Source organism: Canis lupus, chromosome 25, assembly GCF_011100685.1.
Source record: "Canis lupus familiaris isolate Mischka breed German Shepherd chromosome 25, alternate assembly UU_Cfam_GSD_1.0, whole genome shotgun sequence".
Lineage (NCBI taxonomy): Eukaryota > Metazoa > Chordata > Mammalia > Carnivora > Canidae > Canis > Canis lupus.
The window spans coordinates 5,050,193-5,073,242 of NC_049246.1; the positions used below are offsets into that span (position 1 = coordinate 5,050,193).

Genomic DNA, 23,050 nt, shown 5'->3' on the forward strand with positions numbered 1-23,050 from the left:
AATGGGATAATAATCACATTGTTTTAGGATTGTAGTTGTTTTAAGAATAAAGGGCAGAGAGCTCCTTTTTGCCAGATGAGGACACAGTGAGAAGATGGCCATCTGTGAATCAGGAAGAGCTTCATTCTGTTTTCTTGACACTGGGTTTTAATGTTTAAGCAGTTTATCAAACACTAGGGAACTTACTCTAAGCTAAATCCATAAGATTTATAAACAAAAAAAATTTACCAAATTCAAAGGTGGACATATTGCTAGAATAATTGACTTCGCATATCATTTAAGCAATTTCTTGGGCAAGCGCACCAAAGAGATCACATTACAAATCAGATTGTTGCTTTGTCCTTTTAGAAGGAAAAGAATATATCCATTAAGTTAGCATAGCCTAATGAATGCCTCTTTAATTAATTAATATCCATAGCTATCATTTACTGAGAACATCCCCTATGCCAGCGACTATACTTTTAGTTTATAAAGCATTATTTCCCTTATTTCATCCCTCCGTCTGTATATGTTGCATATATTTGTATAGTGTGTATGTTTATAGTTTACAAAGTCTTCAGTTTACAATCTCAAGACATTCATAAAGCATCTCTTTTAAAAGATACTGTCTCCATTTTACAGATGAAAGCGTCATTCCTCTGGCCTAGTGCTATTGTTCTTCATTCTTTCCACTAATATGTATTGAGCTCCTTCTAAGTACCAGGTTCTGTTCCTGTTACCCAGCCAGTAAGTGGCAGGCCTAAGTCTAGATTCAACATTTCTCCTACCCTCATCCTATATATAACAGGAAATATGTAAAACTGGACTTTTGAGAATATTAGGAAATTAAGAACAAGTTGAACCTTTTTTTTGGGGGGGGGGAAGGTGCGAAACAAAGAACCGGATGGTTTTTAACATAGAATGGTTGTTTGAAACAACAGCAAACCCAAAACTATTAAACATCTATTTTGTTTACAGTTTTTCCATCAAGAAGGATAATCTTCCAAAAGCCAAAGGAGACCAAATGTGGTAAAAGGGAAACAATAGAGAGTAAGAGAGCTTCTGGTTGTTTTAAATGCATCCAGGTCCAGACCAGTCCAAGAGTCCTGAAGGAACTTATACATGTCACTGAGAAACCCCTATTGGTAACCTCTGAAGAATCATGATCATTGAGAAAGATGTCAGGAGGCAGAAGATCATTTTTTTTAAAAAGGAAAAAGTGAGACTTATTTGTCAGTTCTTAATGTCAATTCCTGGAAAAATTCTTGAATTGATGATTAAACAAACAGTCTGTAAGTACCTGGGAAAGGAAGTAGTGATTGCATGAGTCAACTTCAATTCAGTAAGAACAAGTCTTGCAAAACTAACCTCATTATCCTTTTTGGATAGATTAAATGCATCTTTCCTTTGACCTGTATTCTACATAAGTCCTTCTTCATTATCCACTAATGTTTTCATTCTGTCTTGTCCTTCTACTAGTAAATAGCCTGAGCATGTACATACATGTCAGTGGATTGGTCTTACACTGTAAGCTTAGTAATACGAGAGCTGATGCACCGCAATGCAAGGTAACTCCAGTGGCAAAGCACCTACAAAGCACCCTGGCAATTAGGCACTGTGCTGGGTGCTGTAGATGAAAAGATAAGTAAGACACGGCCCTTGTCCTTCAAATGACTGTAGCCTATTGAGGGAAGACAAAGATTAGTTTTTCTTTCCCTCCGTGCAGGGCTCTGCAATAATTCCCATGGACACAAAAAACTATGCACTGTTGTTTGTTTATTCAACACTGGTATCTTCCTTTCTTGCCAAGAGGAAACCTATTTTGTTGAAGTACGAGGTGGCCTGGAGTTCAGAGGTACAGTTTACCTTGAATTTTACTTGGAGGATGATTGGCCTAAACTCATCCCACTTTGGCAGTAATTGTTTTAAGGACAGGAAGGTGACCCCACTCAGGCCAAAGGGACCTGAGATAAAGATTGTGGAGGTGTCTGACAAATGTATTCTTTCCTAAAACATAGAAGCTCGAGGAACAATCCTTCATGTCTCCTCCCCACCTTCATGCGGTTGGTGAAACTGTGGTGTCTGGAGCACTAGTGGTTATTTTATGAACATGAGGTCAACTGAAGGTCCTGACATCATTGAACCTGAGCCAGTACTGGCAACTCCTTAACTCCAGACCTTTTAGAAAATAAGACTCAAACAGCAAAACACCCCTTTAAGTCACTCTGAGACAGATGTTCAGTTACTTGGAGCTAAAAACTGACTAAATGAATTTAGTGATACACATAATTACTGACTGTGTTATCTATTAGATCAGTATCTTTCAATAAGATTTCAAAATGATATTTTAAAATAACAGGATGAAAGATTTAGGAAATGGCTAAAACCACATTGTCATTCAAGACTGTTAATCTCAACAATTTCTAAGAGTTTTACTAATTTCATGAAGAAGCATCTATACACAGCATTTGCAAAAACAATTTATATGTGATTATAGAAAAATTAATCGCAAATATCATGAGGCTTTTGGCAAGTTTTTTTGTAATATCTTAAGCAAAAATGTCTTAGTTATATGCTAGCCATAATATGCAATCAACTTTTTTACTTCCTCATTTATATATGTGTTAAATAAAACTATACATGAACTATTCTGTCATTCTTAAAATAGCGGTTTTCATAACCTCTTTCCCTACAAATGGCTTGCAGAGAAAGAAAATTCCTTGGTTCTTAAAATAATTATTGCATAACCTTATTTACATTTCTGTCATATTGAGATTAAAATATGTTAATGAACTATAGATAATGTGTAATACGATATAATTACCTGGCTTGTGGCAAACCATAGCTGGTCCCTACTCCAACCCGAGGCAAGCTATAGACAACTTTTTTTACTGTTGCTTGATCAGGGAAATTAAACATAACCGAGGCTGTGGTAAGAAGAAAAAACATGATTTAGAAAACCACAGGAGAGCCAACCACCAATTTTAGGAATAATTTTCAAGTGCCTATCATGATTTATTTGTAGAAGTAATGAATCTTCATGGAAAATCAGCTTTCTGTATAACTTTATCCATAAGAAATTAGGATTAACATTTTCAAACTAATTTTAGTTTTAATTTTTGTTTTAGTGAGGGCATATCAAAGAGAGAAATACAGCAGGGAAAAATGAAGACTGTATCACACCTTGTAAATAAACAATATCCAAATAGAACACATTTCCTTTCAAAATATTTAAGAGGTCTTACTTCGGTTTGCCATAAATACTTCCAAAGCAGTGTTTTGTAGAAGATAACGTCTTGAAAATACAGCTCGTATCTCGCTGAACATCCATTTTCCGTGAAGTCCTTCAGTGTATGCAAGAACCTAAAATAATGAGTTTAAAGGGAAGTATCAATCAGTACAATGTGTGTCTAAGATTTAGTCTGACAATATCTTAGTGCTATATGAAAGTAAATTAAGGATTAGTTTCCTGAATTCATGATATATCACAACACTGTCATCATTTGATTCCATATCCAGTATTTGCAAAATTTCTACCTTTCTAAACTTTCTTAGTTGGCTCATGAAGAAATGAAGGAGCAGGAAAATTATACGTCTCAAGTGATCTTGTGACTTAAAACAGAAAATATATTATAGTTTTTTGGTTTTATATATAATTAGTTGGATAAGGTAACCTGACATATGTCATTGGTTCTCTTCTAATATTCCTTTTCTTCTTTCTTCCTTCTTAACAAGAAGCTCAGTTAGTACCAGTGTCCATGTGGTCAACACCAGGCAATGGATCATGATTAGTCTAAGGCAGGGATAGTAAATATTTGTGGTAAAAGGACAAAAGGCAAATATTTTTAGACTTTAAAGGCCATATGGTCTCTATCACAACTACTCAACTATGCCATTATAGAGTGAAAGCAGTCAGAGACAATGCATATAAATGAATGGGTGTGGCTGTGTTCCAATAAAACTTTATTTATAACAACAGGGGTGGACTGAATTTGGTCCTGGGGCCAATATGGCCTATCCCCAGCCTAAGCCAATCATAGCAAAGTTATTCCTTGCTTTCTCAAATTCCCTTGAACCTGGTGATAAGGACACTTGACCCAGAGCTAATGAGAACAAAAGCAAAGTCAGATGGGGATGTATCAGCTGACAAAATGAGTTTTATGTAATTGGCACACTCCTTTTTCCTTCTTTCTTGAGTGGAGATGTAATGACAGAAACTGTAGCAGCAATTGTATAACCATGAGAGGAAGGCCACAGGGAATTGCAGCAAAGTTGGCAACCACCACATCTGCACTTCTTGTTACATGATACACATAAGTCCATATTTGATAAAGGCACTGCAGTCAAATCTACAACAAACACATTCTCTCCTGGTACACCAATGTATATTAATGATACAAAACACATTTCTACCTGTATTAGTATACTCTGTATAGTCTACTCCATGTATATTTGTTTTGGTGAAATGAAAACTAGTTGAATTCTACAGGCATGATATTCCTTTAGCTTTGCAAACAAGTTATGAATTTTTTTTACATTTCTTTTCTCTAGAAAAAAATGATCCATTAGTCTTGCATTTTTTTGAAAATTCCATTTTCTAACTCCTTAATTCAGTTTTTGTCTTTCCCTAGATGCTAAAATGTTTTTGGAGGCAGTCAGACATCTGTTTAAATCCTGAAACATTTTGGAGCCAATCAGACTCCTATTCAAATCTTGGCTCTGCTATGTAGCAGTTATAGGACCTTGGAAAAATTATTTAACTCCATCTGATTTTCATCATCTGAAAGAGTGATAATAATACTATGGCTAGTTAGTCTAAGTAGAGACAGTGAACCTTAAGTGCCTGGCCTTAGTTATTATTTAAGTCCTGTTTATAAGTTTACATGTTTTTATTGCTGAGCAAAAAGCGACAACTATCGTTTTGACTTCTAAATGTAAAACTAAATGTAAATCTATACTTTCATAAAAGGGTTATAGAGACTCACCACAGTTTATATTAATAAATATTTAGTTGGGTGCCATGTTCTCCAGACTTGAATTTCACTGATCAGTATAATTTTTTTTTTAATGGAAAGAGTACTGATACAAGATTGATACCTTTTTTGTCAAGTAGGGGAAATTTTAAGACAAAACAGCCAAAACAAGAAAAACAATCTTCCGCACCATTATTTCACTAAAAAATAAAACTAGTAAGGTCATTTGAAAGCCCACACAGTACTATAAGTATAAACTCAGAAAAAAAAAAAAAAAGAAAATCTTTTCATGAAAGCTGTACTGGCACCCATATAGGAAAATCGTTGTGCCAGGAGACAGAGACACACATATGTACACACACACACACATTCACTTACATGTTTACTTATTTTTTTTTTCTCTTTTTCTTATTTTTCTCTTTGGGAATTATGTAGTGAATATTTGGCCAGGTGTTCCTTTCCATTATTTTACTTATAGCAGGCAGGTAGTTCACAAACACACAGGAGTTAGTCTGACTTCTTAAGCACTCCCTGTAAGACTGTCTCACCAACTTTGCCCCAAATTCACCCTTAATTGCTTGCTTGTTCTGTGAAATGAATCTGTACCCTTTATTTGTAATTCACTAACTGCATGATGTTAAACTTTGTCTGGAAAGGACACGGAAGAAATACAGCATGCGGGAGGAAGGGGGTTTCACTCAGCATGTGGGAGGAAGGTATAGGTATGGCTGTAGCTCACTGTAGGGTGAAGTCACTCTGGTGCTCTGCCAGGGGTACTTGCCAGAGCTCTATCCTCTAGGACTTTCCAGAAATACACCGTCTAGGGAGTTGGTAAAACTGTTCATGGGAGGACTTCTTATGAGAGGCACTCTGCTAAAAAACTGCCTAAGGCAGGGAAAAGTACTAGAAAAAACTCCGAGTCACTAGGTGTTGTTAGACATCACACACTGCAGGACTAGGCCCTGGTTTCCTTCCTGGTGCTGCTGTGCTAACTCAGCAGGCAGGGCGGGACAGACCAGATGATATAGGAAGATTGACATTGCCTGCTTCTCCAAATTATTTAATATATTGAATATATTTCAATTAGATTTCAATCTAATATAGTTCAATATATTGAAATCTAATCAACAGTTGCTAAATATCCCAATTCAGTTTTGTTTTCTGAAAATTGAATAAATCTAATTTTTATGACATCACATAGGTCATAAACAAGAATATTAAAGCATCTTGATCCCAAAGCTTATGGAACTTTGTGATTTTCTTAAGTGACCACTGAACTATTTTGAGCCAACTGCTTACCATCCAGAAGAAGTGAAGGGAGGAAGAAAGAGTTCATGCTGGCCTCCTATGCTGAGGTCTGCTGCCCCTCTCACTTATGAACTGAAGCATTCAGGAAGCAATATAAAACAAATGTCATAGAGACCCTTGTAAACCATCTCACCCAAATGTGTGCTTAACACAGATTATTTGATGATTCTGTTGAAGAAAAATCGGGTTGCTGTGCACTCATGTGTATCAGACATGTATATATTGTCAGAAACATGTATAGGGCTGTCAAATCAGTTTTATCTTTCTTTCCCCCTTTTTAAGGCAGCGAATATTGTATCACCTAAAAAATACTTGTTTAGTGCTTCTTTGCTGATCTGAAATCATTGAACACGTATGTTAGAACAAGTATTACAAATACTTTTTTTTTTGAATATGGAAGATCTGAATTGTGCCGCAGGTTATATTTTCTGTTAAGAATTGATGAAAACGTTGCAGAAGGCTGAACAGACATGCCCTTTCTAGCGTTCAGGAGGCCGTCATATCTAACCAACTGGCCCTTCCAGCTTAATTAAAGAGGTTGAGTACTAGGTACAATTACAAGTCCCCATGACTTTAATAATTCCGTATAAACATTCAAGGATTTGGGAGATAACAAATATATTCAAGATGGAATAATTCAAAAGTAATATCATGTTTACATTCAGATGTGACGATGCGTGTTCTTTTCTCATCTGCCAGATAAATGGAGAGAATTCTAAGGCCAGGAAGGAAAGCCCAACCATAAGATAGAAGCAGCTTTGTTTCTACAAGGCCTGCATGCAAGATGGACCATCAGACTGATAATTGCTGTGGTGGCACATAGGGTGAGGATGTAGGGAGCCGCAGAGACAGCCACGCATCTGACATTCTCTCCCCACTGTTCCTGCCACAATGTCTTGGTGATGTTATTTCCTCACTCAAGGCATGGAGAAGTGGAAGATGCAAGAAATAATTAGATGTGCATGGAAGGACTGACATAGAAATGCAACGGAACAGCCTCTTCTAAGTGAGCAACGCAGTAACTTTCCAAGAAATAAGTTAGGTACATGTAATTTATTTATTTATTAAAAAACAATTTTTAAAAGAGATTTTATTTATTTATTCATGAGAGAGACACACACAGAAAGAGAGAGAGAGGCAGAGACACAGGCAAAGAGAGAAGCAGGCTCCATGCAGGGAGCCCGATGTGGGACTTGATCCCAGGTCTCCAGGATGACATCCTGACCTGAAGGCAGATGCTCAACCACTGAGCCACCCAGCATCCTTGGGTACACGTAATTTAACAGAATAAATGTCTAGATTCTCAACTTCTTAAAATCTATCTGGCTAAGACTGAACCGGGAAGTACAGGTTCTCTTTCTTGTAACTTTTTTCCATTGCCCTGTTCCCATTAAAAAAAAAAAAAAAAAAAAAAAAAAATATATATATATATATATATATATATATATATTCTCTAGGGTGTATTGCCTGGGGTATAACATCTGCTGAGGGGGTAGGAGCCTCGAATAAGGGAGAAGTCAAAATACTGATGGAGATGTTGAAAAGCCGATGTTCTCAATAACTAGATTTTAAAAAATCCTTTTGTAAGTCAGATGGTTTCTCAATCCACTTTCAGACTGATGTTGGATCTAATTGAGCTGACAATGGAGAGATAATTAAAAATAATTTTTGATTATAGATGACTGATTTTTAGCATAAAACAGAAGTGGTACAAAAAACTATAACTACTAATATAAAACTTCAATATCCTTGACTTATGTGAACAAGGTTTTTCAACAGATCTACATAAAGAAAGCTAGGAGCAGCTGTAATATTGATCCTGTATTGTCCAAGCGATATTCATATGTGGAAATATTAACCATTCATCTCATTAAGAGATGCATTTCCAATAGCATTTCATTTTTGTGTTTAATAATTATTTTTCCACGTCCACAATATATTTTTGTTTCTGTATGATTGATAAGCTGATGTTATTTATAATAACAATTTGTTCCAGAATAAAAATATTAAATACTTGAAATTCTATGGTCCTAGGAATTAAAAAAAAAAACTTTAAAAACTTTAATTCATAAGTGGATATATACATTTTGCAGATTAGTATAATATAGTAAGCAATAAAATACCTTCAGGAATAAGATATCTGAGATAAATTTTGGGGAGGGAATCAAATGGAAATAGGAGTTCAAAGAGAAAGATACATAAAATGTCCATTTGAAAAAATATTATTCATGTATTTTAGATTTTATTTATTTATTCATGATAGACATAGAGAAAGAGAGAGAGAGGCAGAGACACAGGCAGAGGGAGAAGCAGGCTCCATGGAGGGAGCCTGACGCGGGACTTGATCCTAGGACCCCAGGATCACGCCCTGGGCCAAAGGCAGGAGCTGAACCACTGAACCACCCAGGGATCTCTATTCATGTATTTTAAAATGGGTGATGACAGAAATCAAATCACTATTCTGTTGGATATATTTGATTCTACTGAATACATCTGGAAAGTGATTGTGTGAACCAGGCTAATCATCTGGGAGAAATCCTCCAGGATGACCATTCTGTGACCTTAAAACTTCTTGAGCACAGCACTCCCCGCCCCCCCCCCCCCCCCACACACACACATTCTTTCCTTTTGTTTAACCACACCTTTAAGTACACTCTCTGGGGCATAAGACTCTTGATCTGCCCTGGAGATAGGACTGTGACATGTACACCTATTCTTAAACTTTCTCCTCCTGGGCGGTCCCTCACTGTGTACTCCCAGCCTCTAGGGCTATAAAAACAGGTCTTAAAGGGATGTGGGGTTGCAGGAGATTTACTCCTCTTGCAGCTGCCCAAGACCCTCTCCATGATTTTACTTAATAAACCATTTCTCATCAAGCTGGACTTGTTGGCCTTTCTCTTCAGTCTTAGGGTTGGTTCTTGGGCCTTTGGAAGTCATTTAGCATACATCTCCCTTTCATGCAACAGTGATGCAACAATTTTACCTTAAAATATCAGTATTTAGAACATATTGGATATTATATCTTTTAAAAATGTATGAGCTTGAAAAATTTTAGATGTAATTTAGAAATTTTAGATGTAAACTTAAATATGTGCAAGGAGGTTTTTTTATATTGAAGTATAGTTGATATACAATATTAAGTGGTATATAGTTTTATGATTTTTTTTTTTTTTTTTTAACAGAATAGGTTAAAAAAAGTTAGGGACAATTGCGATAGACCAGCCTCACACAATAAAGAAATCCTCAAATAGCTGATGGAAGAGTCTCACTTTAGCCTCTTGTCCAATTAATAACGAATAAAATCATCAAAATAAAACTGTCAAGGGCAGGCACCATAATCAGTAAAACCTAATATAGACTGCAACACTGCTCATGAAATCAAATCTTTTATTTTTTTTTGTAAATCTTTTCTTGATAAAAATAAATAATTTGGTAATATAAGACTGAAAATGGGGCTTAACTGCAAAGTAAACAAAAATGCTGAAGAAATTAAGCTGGCAAAATGAGCGTTTACAGAAAGTACATTCTCAGTGAAAATGAAACAACAGATTATTATCACTGCTAAAGTTCTCAGGTTAAATATTCATAAACACAGCCATTATCAGTAAATGGATTAATACTGCAGGACTGCAACATCCTCCAATTGGGGGAAATTTAGGTAGCTCATCCATAGAGAACTTTTTATTTAATAACCTTGCTTTTTGCTGTAATTCATCAATTCATGTATCCGCCTATCCTAGATTTAAAGTCACCATGGGGTCTGACTTTCTTACTCACTAGCGGTGAGACCTCAGGTAAGTTAGTTACTTTTCATTTCTTTAGTTTACTTACCTTAAGATTTGTAGAGGGTGATCATGAGGACTGAATGGAATAACTTCTTTAAAATGCCTGGCACACAGGAAGTGCTAAACAAATGTTACCTTATAACTATAACTATTGCCCATCAGACAAACACAGAACATTTTCAGCATGGGAGAAGAAAAGCTGGACCACAGTGAACCAATACTAAGCTAACAGTCACGGCTATCATTTCCTTAGTAGCAGTTTGTATTCTAGAAACGACCCAAAATCACACTAAGCTCCAAGAAGAAAGCCCAACTGTTTGGGACATGAAGCTACCATTCTCATCAGCAATAGTGACAATTCTGAGAAGGCCTCTTCCTATCCTCTCTTCCTGTCTATCTGTAAATAGGCCAGCTCTTTTCTTCCAGGCCTATCCTCATGACGTATCAATCTTATTTACTTGCAGGGACTCTCAGTTATTAAATATTTATCGGTTGACCTTCATGATGGTGAACAAGAGAGGCAGAATCCTTCACCAGAAGGAGTTTGAGGTCTGCTGGAGAATCACAAACAGTGGGGAAAGGGAAAAGGCAGAGGGTCTCAAGCTGAACAAGGATTTAAATATGGTGCCTTGGGGAATGGGTCCAGGCCATCCAGAACATACATTATAGAGAGGAGAGAGGTGGAAGATACAATTAGAATAATGAATGGTGGGTAGCAAACCAGGATATGAGGAAATACGTAATTCATGCTAGAGTCTGAACTTGCAGTCTGAGAGGAACAGGGCCCTTATACTAAACAAGGAGGTGAGATGATTGAGAGGATTAAATTTGCACTTGAAATTGCTGTGGTGGCTACAGGGTAGACGGCGTCCCGATAATCTGTGTGAATGCCATCTTATAGTCATTAGTAGAAAACATGAACTCTTTCAAAAAGAGTATTGTCTGTACTTCCCCAATGGTATCTCACACCATGGCAGATACTTCTAAATTCACTTATTTTATTACATACATCCCATAAACAGTTGGAGACTTCTTGAGGGTAGAGGCTAAGGCTGTTTTCTATTTTGTATTCCTTACAGAACGTGCACATGAAAAGAACTCAATCAACTTTTGTTAAGAAAACACTGAAAATTTAACTTACAAACTTTGAGTTGCAGCTGGAGTCCTCTGTGCCTACTTCATCTTCAAATACACACTCTCAAAATTACAGTAAAATTCTCAAAATTAAAAAATGATATTGGCAAGGTTGCTTCATTTTTGTCCTACTTATGGATGTCCCCACGCGTAACTATTATAGATTTGGCTGTGTTTGCTCATTTTCGCAAATTTGGCAAACTCTAAAATCTTGTATTTGTCCCTCTGCTGTTATTTAACAAAGGGGAGGAATTGAGTAGGGGGAGGGAGAACTCAACACTCTTGGAAAGAAGCTTACTTCTGAATTCCAGAATTTACTTTCATTTACATACTGAGTATGTTAACTTCTGTATTATTCTTCATGGTGGTGAGCTTTAAACAAGTTATATATATGTATTTCTCGTTTTTATTTTTATATATTTATTTATTTTTTAAAAGATTTTATTTATTTATTCCTGAGACATACACACACACACACACACAGAGAGAGAGAGAGAGAGAGAGAGAGGCAGAGACACAGGTAGAGGGAGAAGCAGTTTCCATGCAGGGAGCCCGACATGGGACTCGATCCCAAGACTCCAGGATCACACTCTGGGCAGAAGGCGGACGCCAAACCGCTGAGCCACCCAGGGATCCCCACTTCTCCAGTTTTTAGTTTTATTTTCTTCTATATGAGATCATTTGGGTTTCTGGGTTACAGGTTTTTCTTTGAACCTTTTTGTAATAGGGTCTGATTTGTGGATGCTATTAATTGGAGCACAAATATTTTCCCTGTTTGCAGATATTTTATATTCAAGTTCTAGATGTAGTCAGAAATGATACAAGATTAGATGGGGCATTTGCAGTAATTGTTGCAACAATGGCATCATTCTTCATCATTCTAACTTGCAGAGTGGACACAGAGGAGAACTGCTTTTGACTGAAAATCTAATTATGCTATGAGAGAAATCGTTTCACAAATTAAAAGATTTTTATTTAAATTTTTATCATAATGCTATATATATATATATATATATATATATATATACCCACACATACAAATCATATATACTAATGGTACACAGTAGGTATTTAATAAGTATTGACTACTATTATTAATAGTAGTAAAAAATTCCTATATTTAGCCATAATGCATTATGCCTAGTTCTTCAATCCTACCCATACCGAACACTTTTCAACTCCCCAATGCACCATGTTCTGTCATGTTTCTGTGTCCTTGTACATGCTGTTTCTTCTGTCTCATAGATGTCTCCCTATTTTGTTCTCCTGGTTAATTCCTATTAATGACTGAGCTAGAAGAGCCTGCTGCTCCCTCTGAGAACCCTGTATCTACCTATGACACTTACCAGACCATTACTGCAGTTGTTGGTTTACTTGTTGGTGTCTCTTGTTACCTGTGAGCTCACTAAGGGCAAAAGTTCTCAGTGCATCTCTGCATTTTTCATACTTAGCACAGAGCCCAGCATATAGCAGTAATTTAACAGTAGTAATTAATTATAAATGCCTTTGTTGATCAATAGTAATACACACATATAGAAAAGTTATCATTTACATGGTCTGTATTAATTAAAAAGCAGTTATGTGAAGACAGTCCAGAGTTGATTCCCAGTTCATTGTGTATTGGACAGGACATGGTAAGGGTCCTCTCTTGTAAAGCTCCTTTTCACCAGGTTAATTACCTATGGCCCCACAACTCTGGCCATTAGATTGAACTAGGATGGACATGTAATATAAAAGTAGTTATCTAAGTAGGATAGCCACAACTGGTGGCTGTGAGAAATCTGTCTGTCCATTGGAACCATGTTATCATGAATGTTGACTGGCTGACACCATTAGATAATCTCTCTTAAAGATCTGAATGTGAGATATCCAGAAACACCTCTAACAGGAAGGTGGGAAGAAGCTAGAAGATAGAGAAGGCAGTCACCAGAAATCATAAGCAGCAGGAATTCTAAGAAAGCAGAAGCCAAAACCAAAAGAGATAAAGTCTAATGGTAGATCTAACTATCTCCTGTACCAGACACATCTGGTACCACTTTGCTCTCCTGGATCCAGCTCCACTGGTCTTTCAATCTCTTATCCAAACCATGTTGTTTTCTGTCACAGAGTCAATGCACATATTCTTCCTTCTCTGGAAATAGTTTCCCTCCCCTATTTGTCTACTTCATTTCTACTCATCCTTGAGCTTTCTATATGTTCTGTTTTCTCAACTGACCTCTCTTGCTAGGTGAATCTCTCCACCACCTCACCCCCCCCATCACATACTCTCATAGCATCTAATATGAGAAAAGTTCTCTTTACAGCACTTACTACAAATTTTGCAAATTTATTACATATTTTATTCATGTAATCTACTCTTTGGCCATTTGTTTCTGCTCTCTACTGCTTGGCACAGTGCCTGTTGCATTGTAGAAACTCAATAAATAACCTGTTGGATGATTAGATTAAAGGTCTATTTAGAGTCAGTTAGTCTTTAGGAGCAAAAAATATAAATAAAGATGGAGAGTAATTGACCCTGTAATGTTATTGGATGTCTATGGTTGAAGGGACATTAAAAAATTGGGTCATGGAACTTGGATGAAATTCTAGTTTCTCAGAGGCCTGATGAAAATTTCCCATTTGAATGTTACCGTGCTTTCGACAATAAACTCATTAGTAGACACTATTGCTTCCACACTCAGAATCTACTCATGCTTCCCCAATTTTCCACTTTCCTAATTAACAGAACCCTGATTGTGTTCATTTATTGACTCCCCTCCCATGTACTTCTGAGTCGGGACACACTGACCCCAGACCCAGTCCCAGGGGTAGATCAGGTTTATAAAAGTGTCTCCATACTGTAGAGGAAACCAATGGAAGACATTCTCTTCCTCCTGTGAACATTGCTGGGCTTACACTGACTTGGGGAAATGTTAAAGCCACACACTGCTATCAGTGTGAGAATGAGGACAAACCATTGATGTCGGAATGGAGATGGGGAATGAGCCTCCTTTCTTGTGTTTTATTTGAAGAAGGAAAAAAACTGACTGATACCACACACACACACACACACACACACACACACTACTGTACCATTTGCTCAAGTGTCTGTAAAGCCAAATAGTTTCAAAAAATATATTAAAAGTTTTTAAAATGTGCAAACATTAAATATTTCCAAACTTTGTATATGTTCTAGAATAGCTTTCCTTCCTTGTCTGCCTGATAAAGTCTTATTCTGTATTAAAAGCTTACTGCTCAAAAGAGCATTTCCTCAAAAGATATTTAACTTTTATCACATACCTGTCAGATTGGTACCAGACTCATGAGGGACAGGAAAGACAATATGAATGTAATTAGCAGCTGAAAGCCATTTTCATAAAATACAAGTACAGTTTATAAGTATAAGGTTTTCCCTTGAAAACTCTTGGGCACTCACAGGTACAACCTTGCGGTTTATGAAAATTTGTTTTTCTTTTTCAAAGCTGGAGAATCATGATCTCAAAGAGCAGCTATAGAATGAAGCCCAATCTTTACATAGGGAATTTGTGTTCAGGAAGTTCTTTAGATTGAGGGTTATTTTCATATGTATCTGCCCACCGCAGTATTAGTGTTACCCTTGACACATTTCCTCACACTACCAGTACCATACCAAAAAGTATGTAGTTTATTAGCACTTAGTCTGGTAGACTGTGATAATTTTTTTAAATAAATCTGTATGCCAGACCGGAGTAGAAAGAACTTGGATTTTAGAGGATGACAGAAAGAAAGACTTGAAGTCTGATGCAACCACTTCAGAGCTGTGTAACTTGAGAACGTTCCTCAATGTCTGAGAGAAAGTTTCCATTCACATAAAATAGGAAAGATCATATCCCCGTACTGGGCTGTTGTATTAAGTGAAATAACATATAAAGTGTCTAGTGGAGAGGTTGGTACAAAGGCAGTGCTATGTAAATGTGCTGAACAAACTCCCAATCCTTCCCCACAAGGATCTTTGTGAAAGTCTCAGGAGTGAGGAGAGCCAGTCCCCGCTGTGGCCTGGGCCCTTCTCTAGTGTCCATTATTCTCTGATCCAAACTCTTCTTACTGCTTCAGTTAGAGACATTAAGCAACTGAATTTCCTGTGGTATTTTTACTCCTACGCTCAGATATCTATATTACAGGATAATTAACAGCTCTTCAAGAAATGCAACTCAATTTAAATGTAAACAGCTCAGTAAATACCCCTTATTTACACAGGAATGTCTTTCATACAAGTATTTGTAATGGGGGTGGTGGTGGTGTAAAAGAGGTTTTAGAGACCTCTCAGCTTTTATAGGCAATGAAAATGGTACTTCTAGGGTTGGGTATCCCTCCTCCAAAGTTGCTTCTTCATTACCATAATGCTCCAAGACTATATTTGTTTCTTCTGTTTACTTTATATTCCTTGATTGTAAAGCTATTTGCAGCAACATGCTCTTTTGCCAAGAATTTGCCATTTATGTGTTTCATTTGAACATCATGAGCAAGTACTCCGTCCCAGGCAAGGCTGTTAGCATTTGTTTATCAAAGAACAATGCAGTCAGGATCTACTAGGTTCCTAATGTTGTGCTAGGTGATGGAAATACACTAGTGAACAAGAGAAAGATGGACCTTCCTTTTACACAGCTCCTACTTTCTATTTCTAGAAAGCCTTGATAATAGATTGATATAATAATTCGATTTTACTGGGTTGCTAAAAAAAAACAAAAACAAAAACAAAAACAAAAAACAAAAAACAAAACATTAGATAGGTTACTGTATTTAACAGGTGTCTCCAGTATAAGTACCAGAGGTCACCCGGCTATAGGCAAGAGGCCGTCCAGAGCATTTACTGCAGAAAAGATCAGCAGATACATTGATTTTAAACTTAGCTCTCATTAAACAGTAGCTTTAACGATGGACTTTGATGCCACTAAGACCAGTGAAAGGAGCACAGTTATAGCATTAAATCTGCATTTTAGAAAGACTTCTATAAGTGGTGAGAAGGATTTGGAAGGATGCTAAACTGGAAACATGAACTATGCCACTCGGAAGTAAAGGAAGTCTAATCTAAGGCAGTTGCCGAAGACAGGAAGAGGAAGGGGAAAATAGTAAACATATTTATGAGGCAGAATTAATAAGACCTGTGTTTTTTGTTTCATTTTACTGACATAAAGGAATGAAAGGAATTAAACATTTGCAAGAGTTTCTGCCTCCAGCGACTTGGAGAATAGTGCTCTCTACCATATTCTAGGTTTAGGGTTACTGGTGGATGATGAGTATTGAGAAAAAGATAAGAGGTTCAGTCCAGATTCTAGATAATGCAATCACTATGTTCATCATCACTCATATCAACATAACCTGTACAAATACAATGTGTTAACAAAAGCAACCTATCTATACTTGGCTACTTTAAAGAACTGATAGCCAATGAATACCATACAAATTAAAATACGTAATTTTTATTCAAGTTTTGCTCTCCACTAATAGTGTAAGTAAACCTAATAATATTATTTTCCCCAGATATAGAGGTTATTTGTAAGTCTCAGTCTTAACCCCATAACAACACAGAATGTTTTCTCTGGCACTTAGCATTGTGTGTGGCACACAGTAAGTGCATGTGGCTCCCGTGGAACTCCACTGTATGTTTCTCCAATATTCATGTCTTAGTAAATAAATAAAACTGTAAACCAGAGACATCCACACAGCAAACTAATTTACAAAGAAGGTGGCCCCCCTGGTGATTCAGAATTCTATACTGTAAATATACCATGATGTATTAATATATTTAGCTAATTATATTATAATATTGCTTTTTTCAGCAACACTGTTTATTACACCAATGACAAAGTACAAGAGATACAAACACTATTACTGTGTGTATTTTGCCTGTGAATGGAAAGATAGTTAACGACAGTATCACTAAGATTACATCAACATATATTTCAAATGTTTTCCATTTGGGCATGTTCTGCTTTCTAAAAATTAAAGATCAAATGTTTCTCCCAACAGATGGCAGCTATCAGAAACTAGGACAGTAAAGAGACCATGGCTAGCAAGTTTATAAAGATGTCAATATTTACTTTTTAATTGTAGGTACAACCCATATTTTAAATAATGTCAGGCAGTTAACAATTTTTGTTTTTATGCCACAGCAGAAAAATTCTTATTGGGAGCTGGGCAAATTTAAAAGATTCTTATTCTTTTCTTTTTCTTTTTTTTTAATTTTATTTATTTAGTCATGAGAGGCACAGAGAAGGAGGGAGAGACATAGGCAGAGGGAGAAGGATGCTCCCTGAGGGGAGCCCAATGCGGGACTTGATCCCAGGACCCCAGTATCATGACCTGAGTCGAAGGCAGATGCTCAACATTGAGCCACATGCAGGTGTTCTCATTCTTGTCGTTATAACTAATGCCACTAAAATTTGAGTGGGCATTCCATAGTAGAATAACAAATTAATTTAGATGGGAAGTAGGGAAAAAAGGAGATTACATATATATGCATATAATTTTCATAATATATATTAGAGGTCCATATGTTTAATATACAAAAATACATGAGACAAACTGTACTATATTTATCAATAATTGCTTCCTCTAGACATTGTGATACAGCAAAATTTGCTTAAAAAAAGTTAAAAAGGTAAAGCCCAGAAAACAGTACAAATAGCTATTTGTCAGCTGAAAACATGATTAACTTTATCTATAGAAGATTTAAAATTCTATGGAGATATAGAAATACTATTTTTATCTATGAGATTGACAAAAATCTAAAAGTTTAATAATACTGAGCTTGCTGTGGAGAAAACACTCACTATATTGTGGGTGGGAGTGTAAATTAGTATAACTTATATTGAGAAAATTTTGGCATTATCTATCAAAATTTCAAATACATACACCCTTGACCCAGTAATTTGGTTGCTAGGAATTCATCCTGTGCAAGATGAAGCAAGACAAAGTATGTACTAGATTCTTTATTGGTTGGTTATAATACTAAAAAATGGAAGGAAATGCCCACCAGTGAGGGAGGCAGTTAATTCAGTAAAGTAATAAAAAAAAAATATGGAATGAGCTTATATTATGTAGGATGCCTTTACAAAGAAAAAGAACACAAAATTACAAATAAAAAATTAGGTACATTATGTAAGTGAATACTTATTTAGAATGAGAAAAAAATCACAACAAATACTAGAACCTTAGACATTAACGTTGTTTTCTTTTGAGGTCTCTTAAAATAGTTGAGTAAACAGTCCACTACACAATTCCCAGAAACTTCTATCTTTCACAAGCTTTATGGACTAAGGGACCCTGGTGCCCACGCTTCATTAGCTTTACAGTAAATCTACAAGAAAATCTAGAAGTATCTATGATGATGCATATACTAAGCTAATTTCTAATTACTGTTGTAATTTTACTTAATTTCTCAACGTACATTTTAATTTATTTTTTAAATGTGCCAATATATATAGATTAGAAATCTCAGATCTGTCATAAACAGGTAATGACTTCCTTAAGTTTACCATATCTGTAACAAAGCTTTTTGGCATCACAAACATTATAGTTAGTGTTTGTTCAATTATTTTAATTTACATTGTGGTTTTATGTAATTTTAATTATAAATAAAATACTTAATGTATATTTAACATTACATTTCAAAGTACTTAAAAGATCTTTGAATATACATGGGAAAAATATCCATTTTTCTCCTCATTAAAAAAAAAAAAAAAAGATTCACGCTTTCTTTATGAAGGTTTGATGTGCCTGCGTTCAGCTGCTTTAAACTAGCTTTGCCTGAAAGGTATTTTTCATGTGATGAGGAAAAGATATTTTAATGCATTTTGAAATAAAAATCCAAGCCTTGAATAAATGCCTAAGCATCTAAGCATCAAAATGAAATTCAATGGTAAATCAAAGCTAAATAAAAATTACACTACCTTCAACTTTTAGCTCCAAGATAGGGTTTTACACAGTAATATTAAAAAGAAAGTTTAATATATGTGATAGCTGACAATTTCAAACTAATCCCTACTCTACCTTCTTTTTCTTTTATGAACCACTGAAGCAAAGTCCAAAAGACAGCGTAGGATGAATCTCAGGTCCACCAGTACAAGCTTTTCAAGCCTAATCAAATGGGTGTAAAAACATATATAAAAAAGATGAAAGTGCTTTGCTTTTACATATGGCAAAATAAATCGGTGAAAAGCTGAAGAAAGGAGTGAGATGTTCCATAGGGGCAGGTTAAGTCTGATGCTAATGCTTACTTAAAATGGTGACAGTCTGGAGTAGTGAAGCCTTGCTGGGCTGCTTTAATTTCTCCCTGGAATAGCTCCCTCCCAACCTTCTGCAGCACATCAAAGTCTCTGGAGCTCAATTAAAATTGGATTATATTGAAATGCTCTATCTATGGGAACTGTGTGCTCACTAACACTTTTCTCTCAGTAATACTCCAGATGACAGTTGCCCATCCCAATTTAAACAGTTGTCATAGAGACGGGGAACTAAAGCAGCAGAAACTAACAATACAAAGGAAAGGTAAGGGCTAAGATTTCTGTGAATGAGAAGCTTGCTTTTTTCAGCAACACTGTTTATTACACCAATGACAAAGTACAAGAGATACAAACACTATTACAGTGTGTATTTTGCCTGTGAATGGAAAGATAGTTAACGACAGTATCACTAAGATTACATCAATATATATGTCAAATGTTTTCCATTTGGGCATGTTCTGCTTTCTAAAAATTAAAGATCAAATGTTTCTCCCAACAGATAGCAGCTATCAGAAACTAGGACAGTAAAGAGACCATGGCTAGCAAGTTTATAAAGATGTCGATATTTACTTTTTAATTGCAGGTACAACCCAGAATGAATAATTTCTTGGCCAAAGATATTTTTTCCCTTTCCAACACTACAGTTGTAAAAGTTTAAATTGATAAATTGAAAATGATAAATCATGACTCTTTATGCATGTACACTTCAAATGTGCACCAATTTTTGGTAAATCCACTTCACCTTAAAATTGTCCCTATCATTGACAAAGAAACGCATTTCTAAATCTGATTTTGGAATTTATTTCTGGTTTTAATTAGCAGGTACTCCATAATCTTCTATAATTTCTCTTCCTGACATCAAAGCCTATCAGCACAGGCGGAAAACTCTGTCAGCTTCCTAAAAGCCTAAGAAGGAAGATTGTTTAAATTTCTGGCAGTTCTAAAGAGCAATGTATTTGAGAGTGTAGACTGCTAGTGATGATACTATGTTCTCACGTAGATGGCATGTTTCTGGCACTAGAAAAACTCTTAACCTTTTCTGTAATTGGCTTATCCCAAGTCCTGAGATTGTTTGTCCTATCATTGTGCAGATCACTATGGCAATAAATTAACTATTGCTATTTTATAGAGCATTGCACTGTTTTTCCTTTTAAGATCTCAATACCTGAGGTTTCTTTTCTCTTGGGAAGACTATGTTAGGATTTCGAAGCAGCAACAAGGCAGAGTGCACAAAGTGCAGGCCAAAGGGGAAGGAAACAAAAATGTGTCAGAAAATCTAAAAACGGCACAGATCAAAATTTGTCAAAACAAGGCCCTGGTTTAAACCAACAAGAAGGGCCCCTACAGCTTGGGCCTTGACAAAGCACAGACTTTTTATTTATTTATTTATTTTTAGCCCAGCTGTAGAAAACACCATCTAATGAACCTGTCTGGGGCGGCTGTCCCCATCCTGTCAGGCATGTCAGGAAATGACAAGCACTGGGGACAGGCCGCCGCCAGTCATAGACAGGCCTGCCAGCTGGAGAGTCCAGCCCCAATCTAATCACACCACCAGAAAATAACTTTCATGCTTTCAGCTTGACAGGATGGACTTGAGGAAAAAAAAAAAAAAAAGGACTGGAAACAATGCTTTTTGTTTCAATTACATATCATTTTTACACAGCAATTAAAAGTAATCTACTAACACATGCAATCCATGTTACTTCATATTGATGCAACAAAGTGTAAATGTCACCGTTAGAGAGAAACACACACATAAAGGTTATCTTGATAATATAGGCACAGAAAAAAGGAACATAAGATCACTGCTGTCTCTGTCCATGGAGAAGCTATATCGTATCAGAAGTTTCATACTTTTCAATTCAGTTTATTGATATTGTAATCCTTTATGTTCAAAGAATTTTCTTGTAAAGATCACCAGCTAGCAGTAGTGCTGATTTTATTTCTTGTGTTCTGAGAACCAATATGCATGAAGAGAGTAATAGGATAAAACTAGTATTTTCAGATCGTTATAACACATTTTTGCCTTTTGTGATGTTGGAAAAAAAGAGCCACTGAGAACACTGCAACTGGGATTGTGTTTATATTATATAATTTGACAAAAAGAACTAAAGAATGAAGACTTGTAACAAAAATGATTAAATGATTAAATGATTAAATAATTTCCATGAATCAGATGGTTGTTTCAGCATCAGGTAGCTCACCATACAAATATGTTTACTTTACATATAAGTATTCAAAGTAAAGTTACATGTAACATGTATAGGTTAACACTTCATTCAGTATATGCCCACATGTAGATAAATGATTATATAGTAAAGTATACCTTAAATTCATTAGTGTTTTTCACTCACATTTTCCTAGCATTAACACTGAAACCAAAAAGAGCCAAAAACAGTGCTCTGTGTGTGTTTCAGTCTACATACATGCATTAGAACAGGCTTAAAGTGCTACTCATTCTGTTAACTAAAAGTAGACTCCCACTCATTTTTAAAATCATGAATCATAAGATTCAATATGAATGGGAGCAATATCACATCAAATATTAATATATTTGATGTGATATTTGAAATGTGCTACTGAAAACGTCACTACTGAAAATATGTAGCTGGCATATAATAACTGCCACTTATTGGCCTGGCCAATTCAGTCAACTTCTATAACCATTCTGAGCCTGTTTCCTCATCTATAAAATAGTGAAAGCAATGTGTGCCTCAAAAGGGTTGTTGTGGATTAAATAGTGGATACAGGGCATCTGTCACTGTCTAAAATGCAGTACACAATGAACAAAGTTAACTACCATTATTTCACTTAAGAGAATGAAGAGGAGAGTAAATAATTCATAATTAGGTTTACATTCTACAAAATAATACTCCCTCTGGAGAGTATATGGGGCTGGATATTGCTTCTATGGTATGAAGATCAAGTCTTTCATAATAACCCAATCACACTGAAATCACAATAAATGTATAGAACGCAGCAACCAAAACTGGAATATGTCCAAATGATGGTTATGACCCTTGCCCCCCAGAAAAGGTCATGACATCCTTCATGAACACAAGAGAACAGGACTTAGTTTTTCTATCCTAAGACAATCAAGGTGAAGTGGATGTGCATTTAAAATTTCATATTTTCAAAAAAAAAATAAAATTTCACATTTTCTTACACAAAATACATGTTTCTAACATATGATTTTACTCAAGCTTTCAGTATAATTTTGTCATTAGTTTGCTCAGTGCTGCTTTATTGCTGCATTATTTAATTCATTTCAGTCATGTAGGAGCAAGGAGAGCTATGGCCTACTGACCTCAATTTTCACTTAAAGAAACAAATTTCCTTTTTGCAAACTAAGACAATTTTTCTCCTGTCAACCTTGTTTTAAAATATTAACCTTATTCCCATTACAGTAAATATTCATATTTGTCATCCAGATTTGCTTATGATTGCAGCCTTAATTAAGTTATGAAATTGCTTCTGTTCTTAGTTTATCTATTCCCTAAAGCAGATGAAAAATAAGTACTTTCAATGAACTATCTTTTTTATTGTATAAATGCACTTAAAATAATGTCTTCTTTGTTTTTGCTTGGCATCAACTAACATCAAGAAAGGGAACAAAACAAGAAGAACA

At 35.7% G+C, this 23,050-nt stretch overlaps 1 protein-coding gene across 13 annotated transcripts in view; it reads right to left on the reverse strand.

Annotated features, from left to right (window-relative positions):
- The window catches only part of NBEA (neurobeachin), a 674,010-nt gene that overhangs the window by 123,287 nt on the left and 527,673 nt on the right, over nt 1–23,050 (reverse strand). For all 13 annotated transcript variants that reach the window (XM_038573291.1, XM_038573292.1, XM_038573296.1 and 10 more), the window contains 2 exons: nt 3,225–3,342; nt 2,804–2,906 (listed from right to left, as the gene is read on the reverse strand). In XM_038573291.1, the coding sequence (XP_038429219.1) occupies nt 2,804–2,906; nt 3,225–3,342 (221 nt within the window). The remainder of the gene's footprint in view (nt 1–2,803; nt 2,907–3,224; nt 3,343–23,050) is intronic.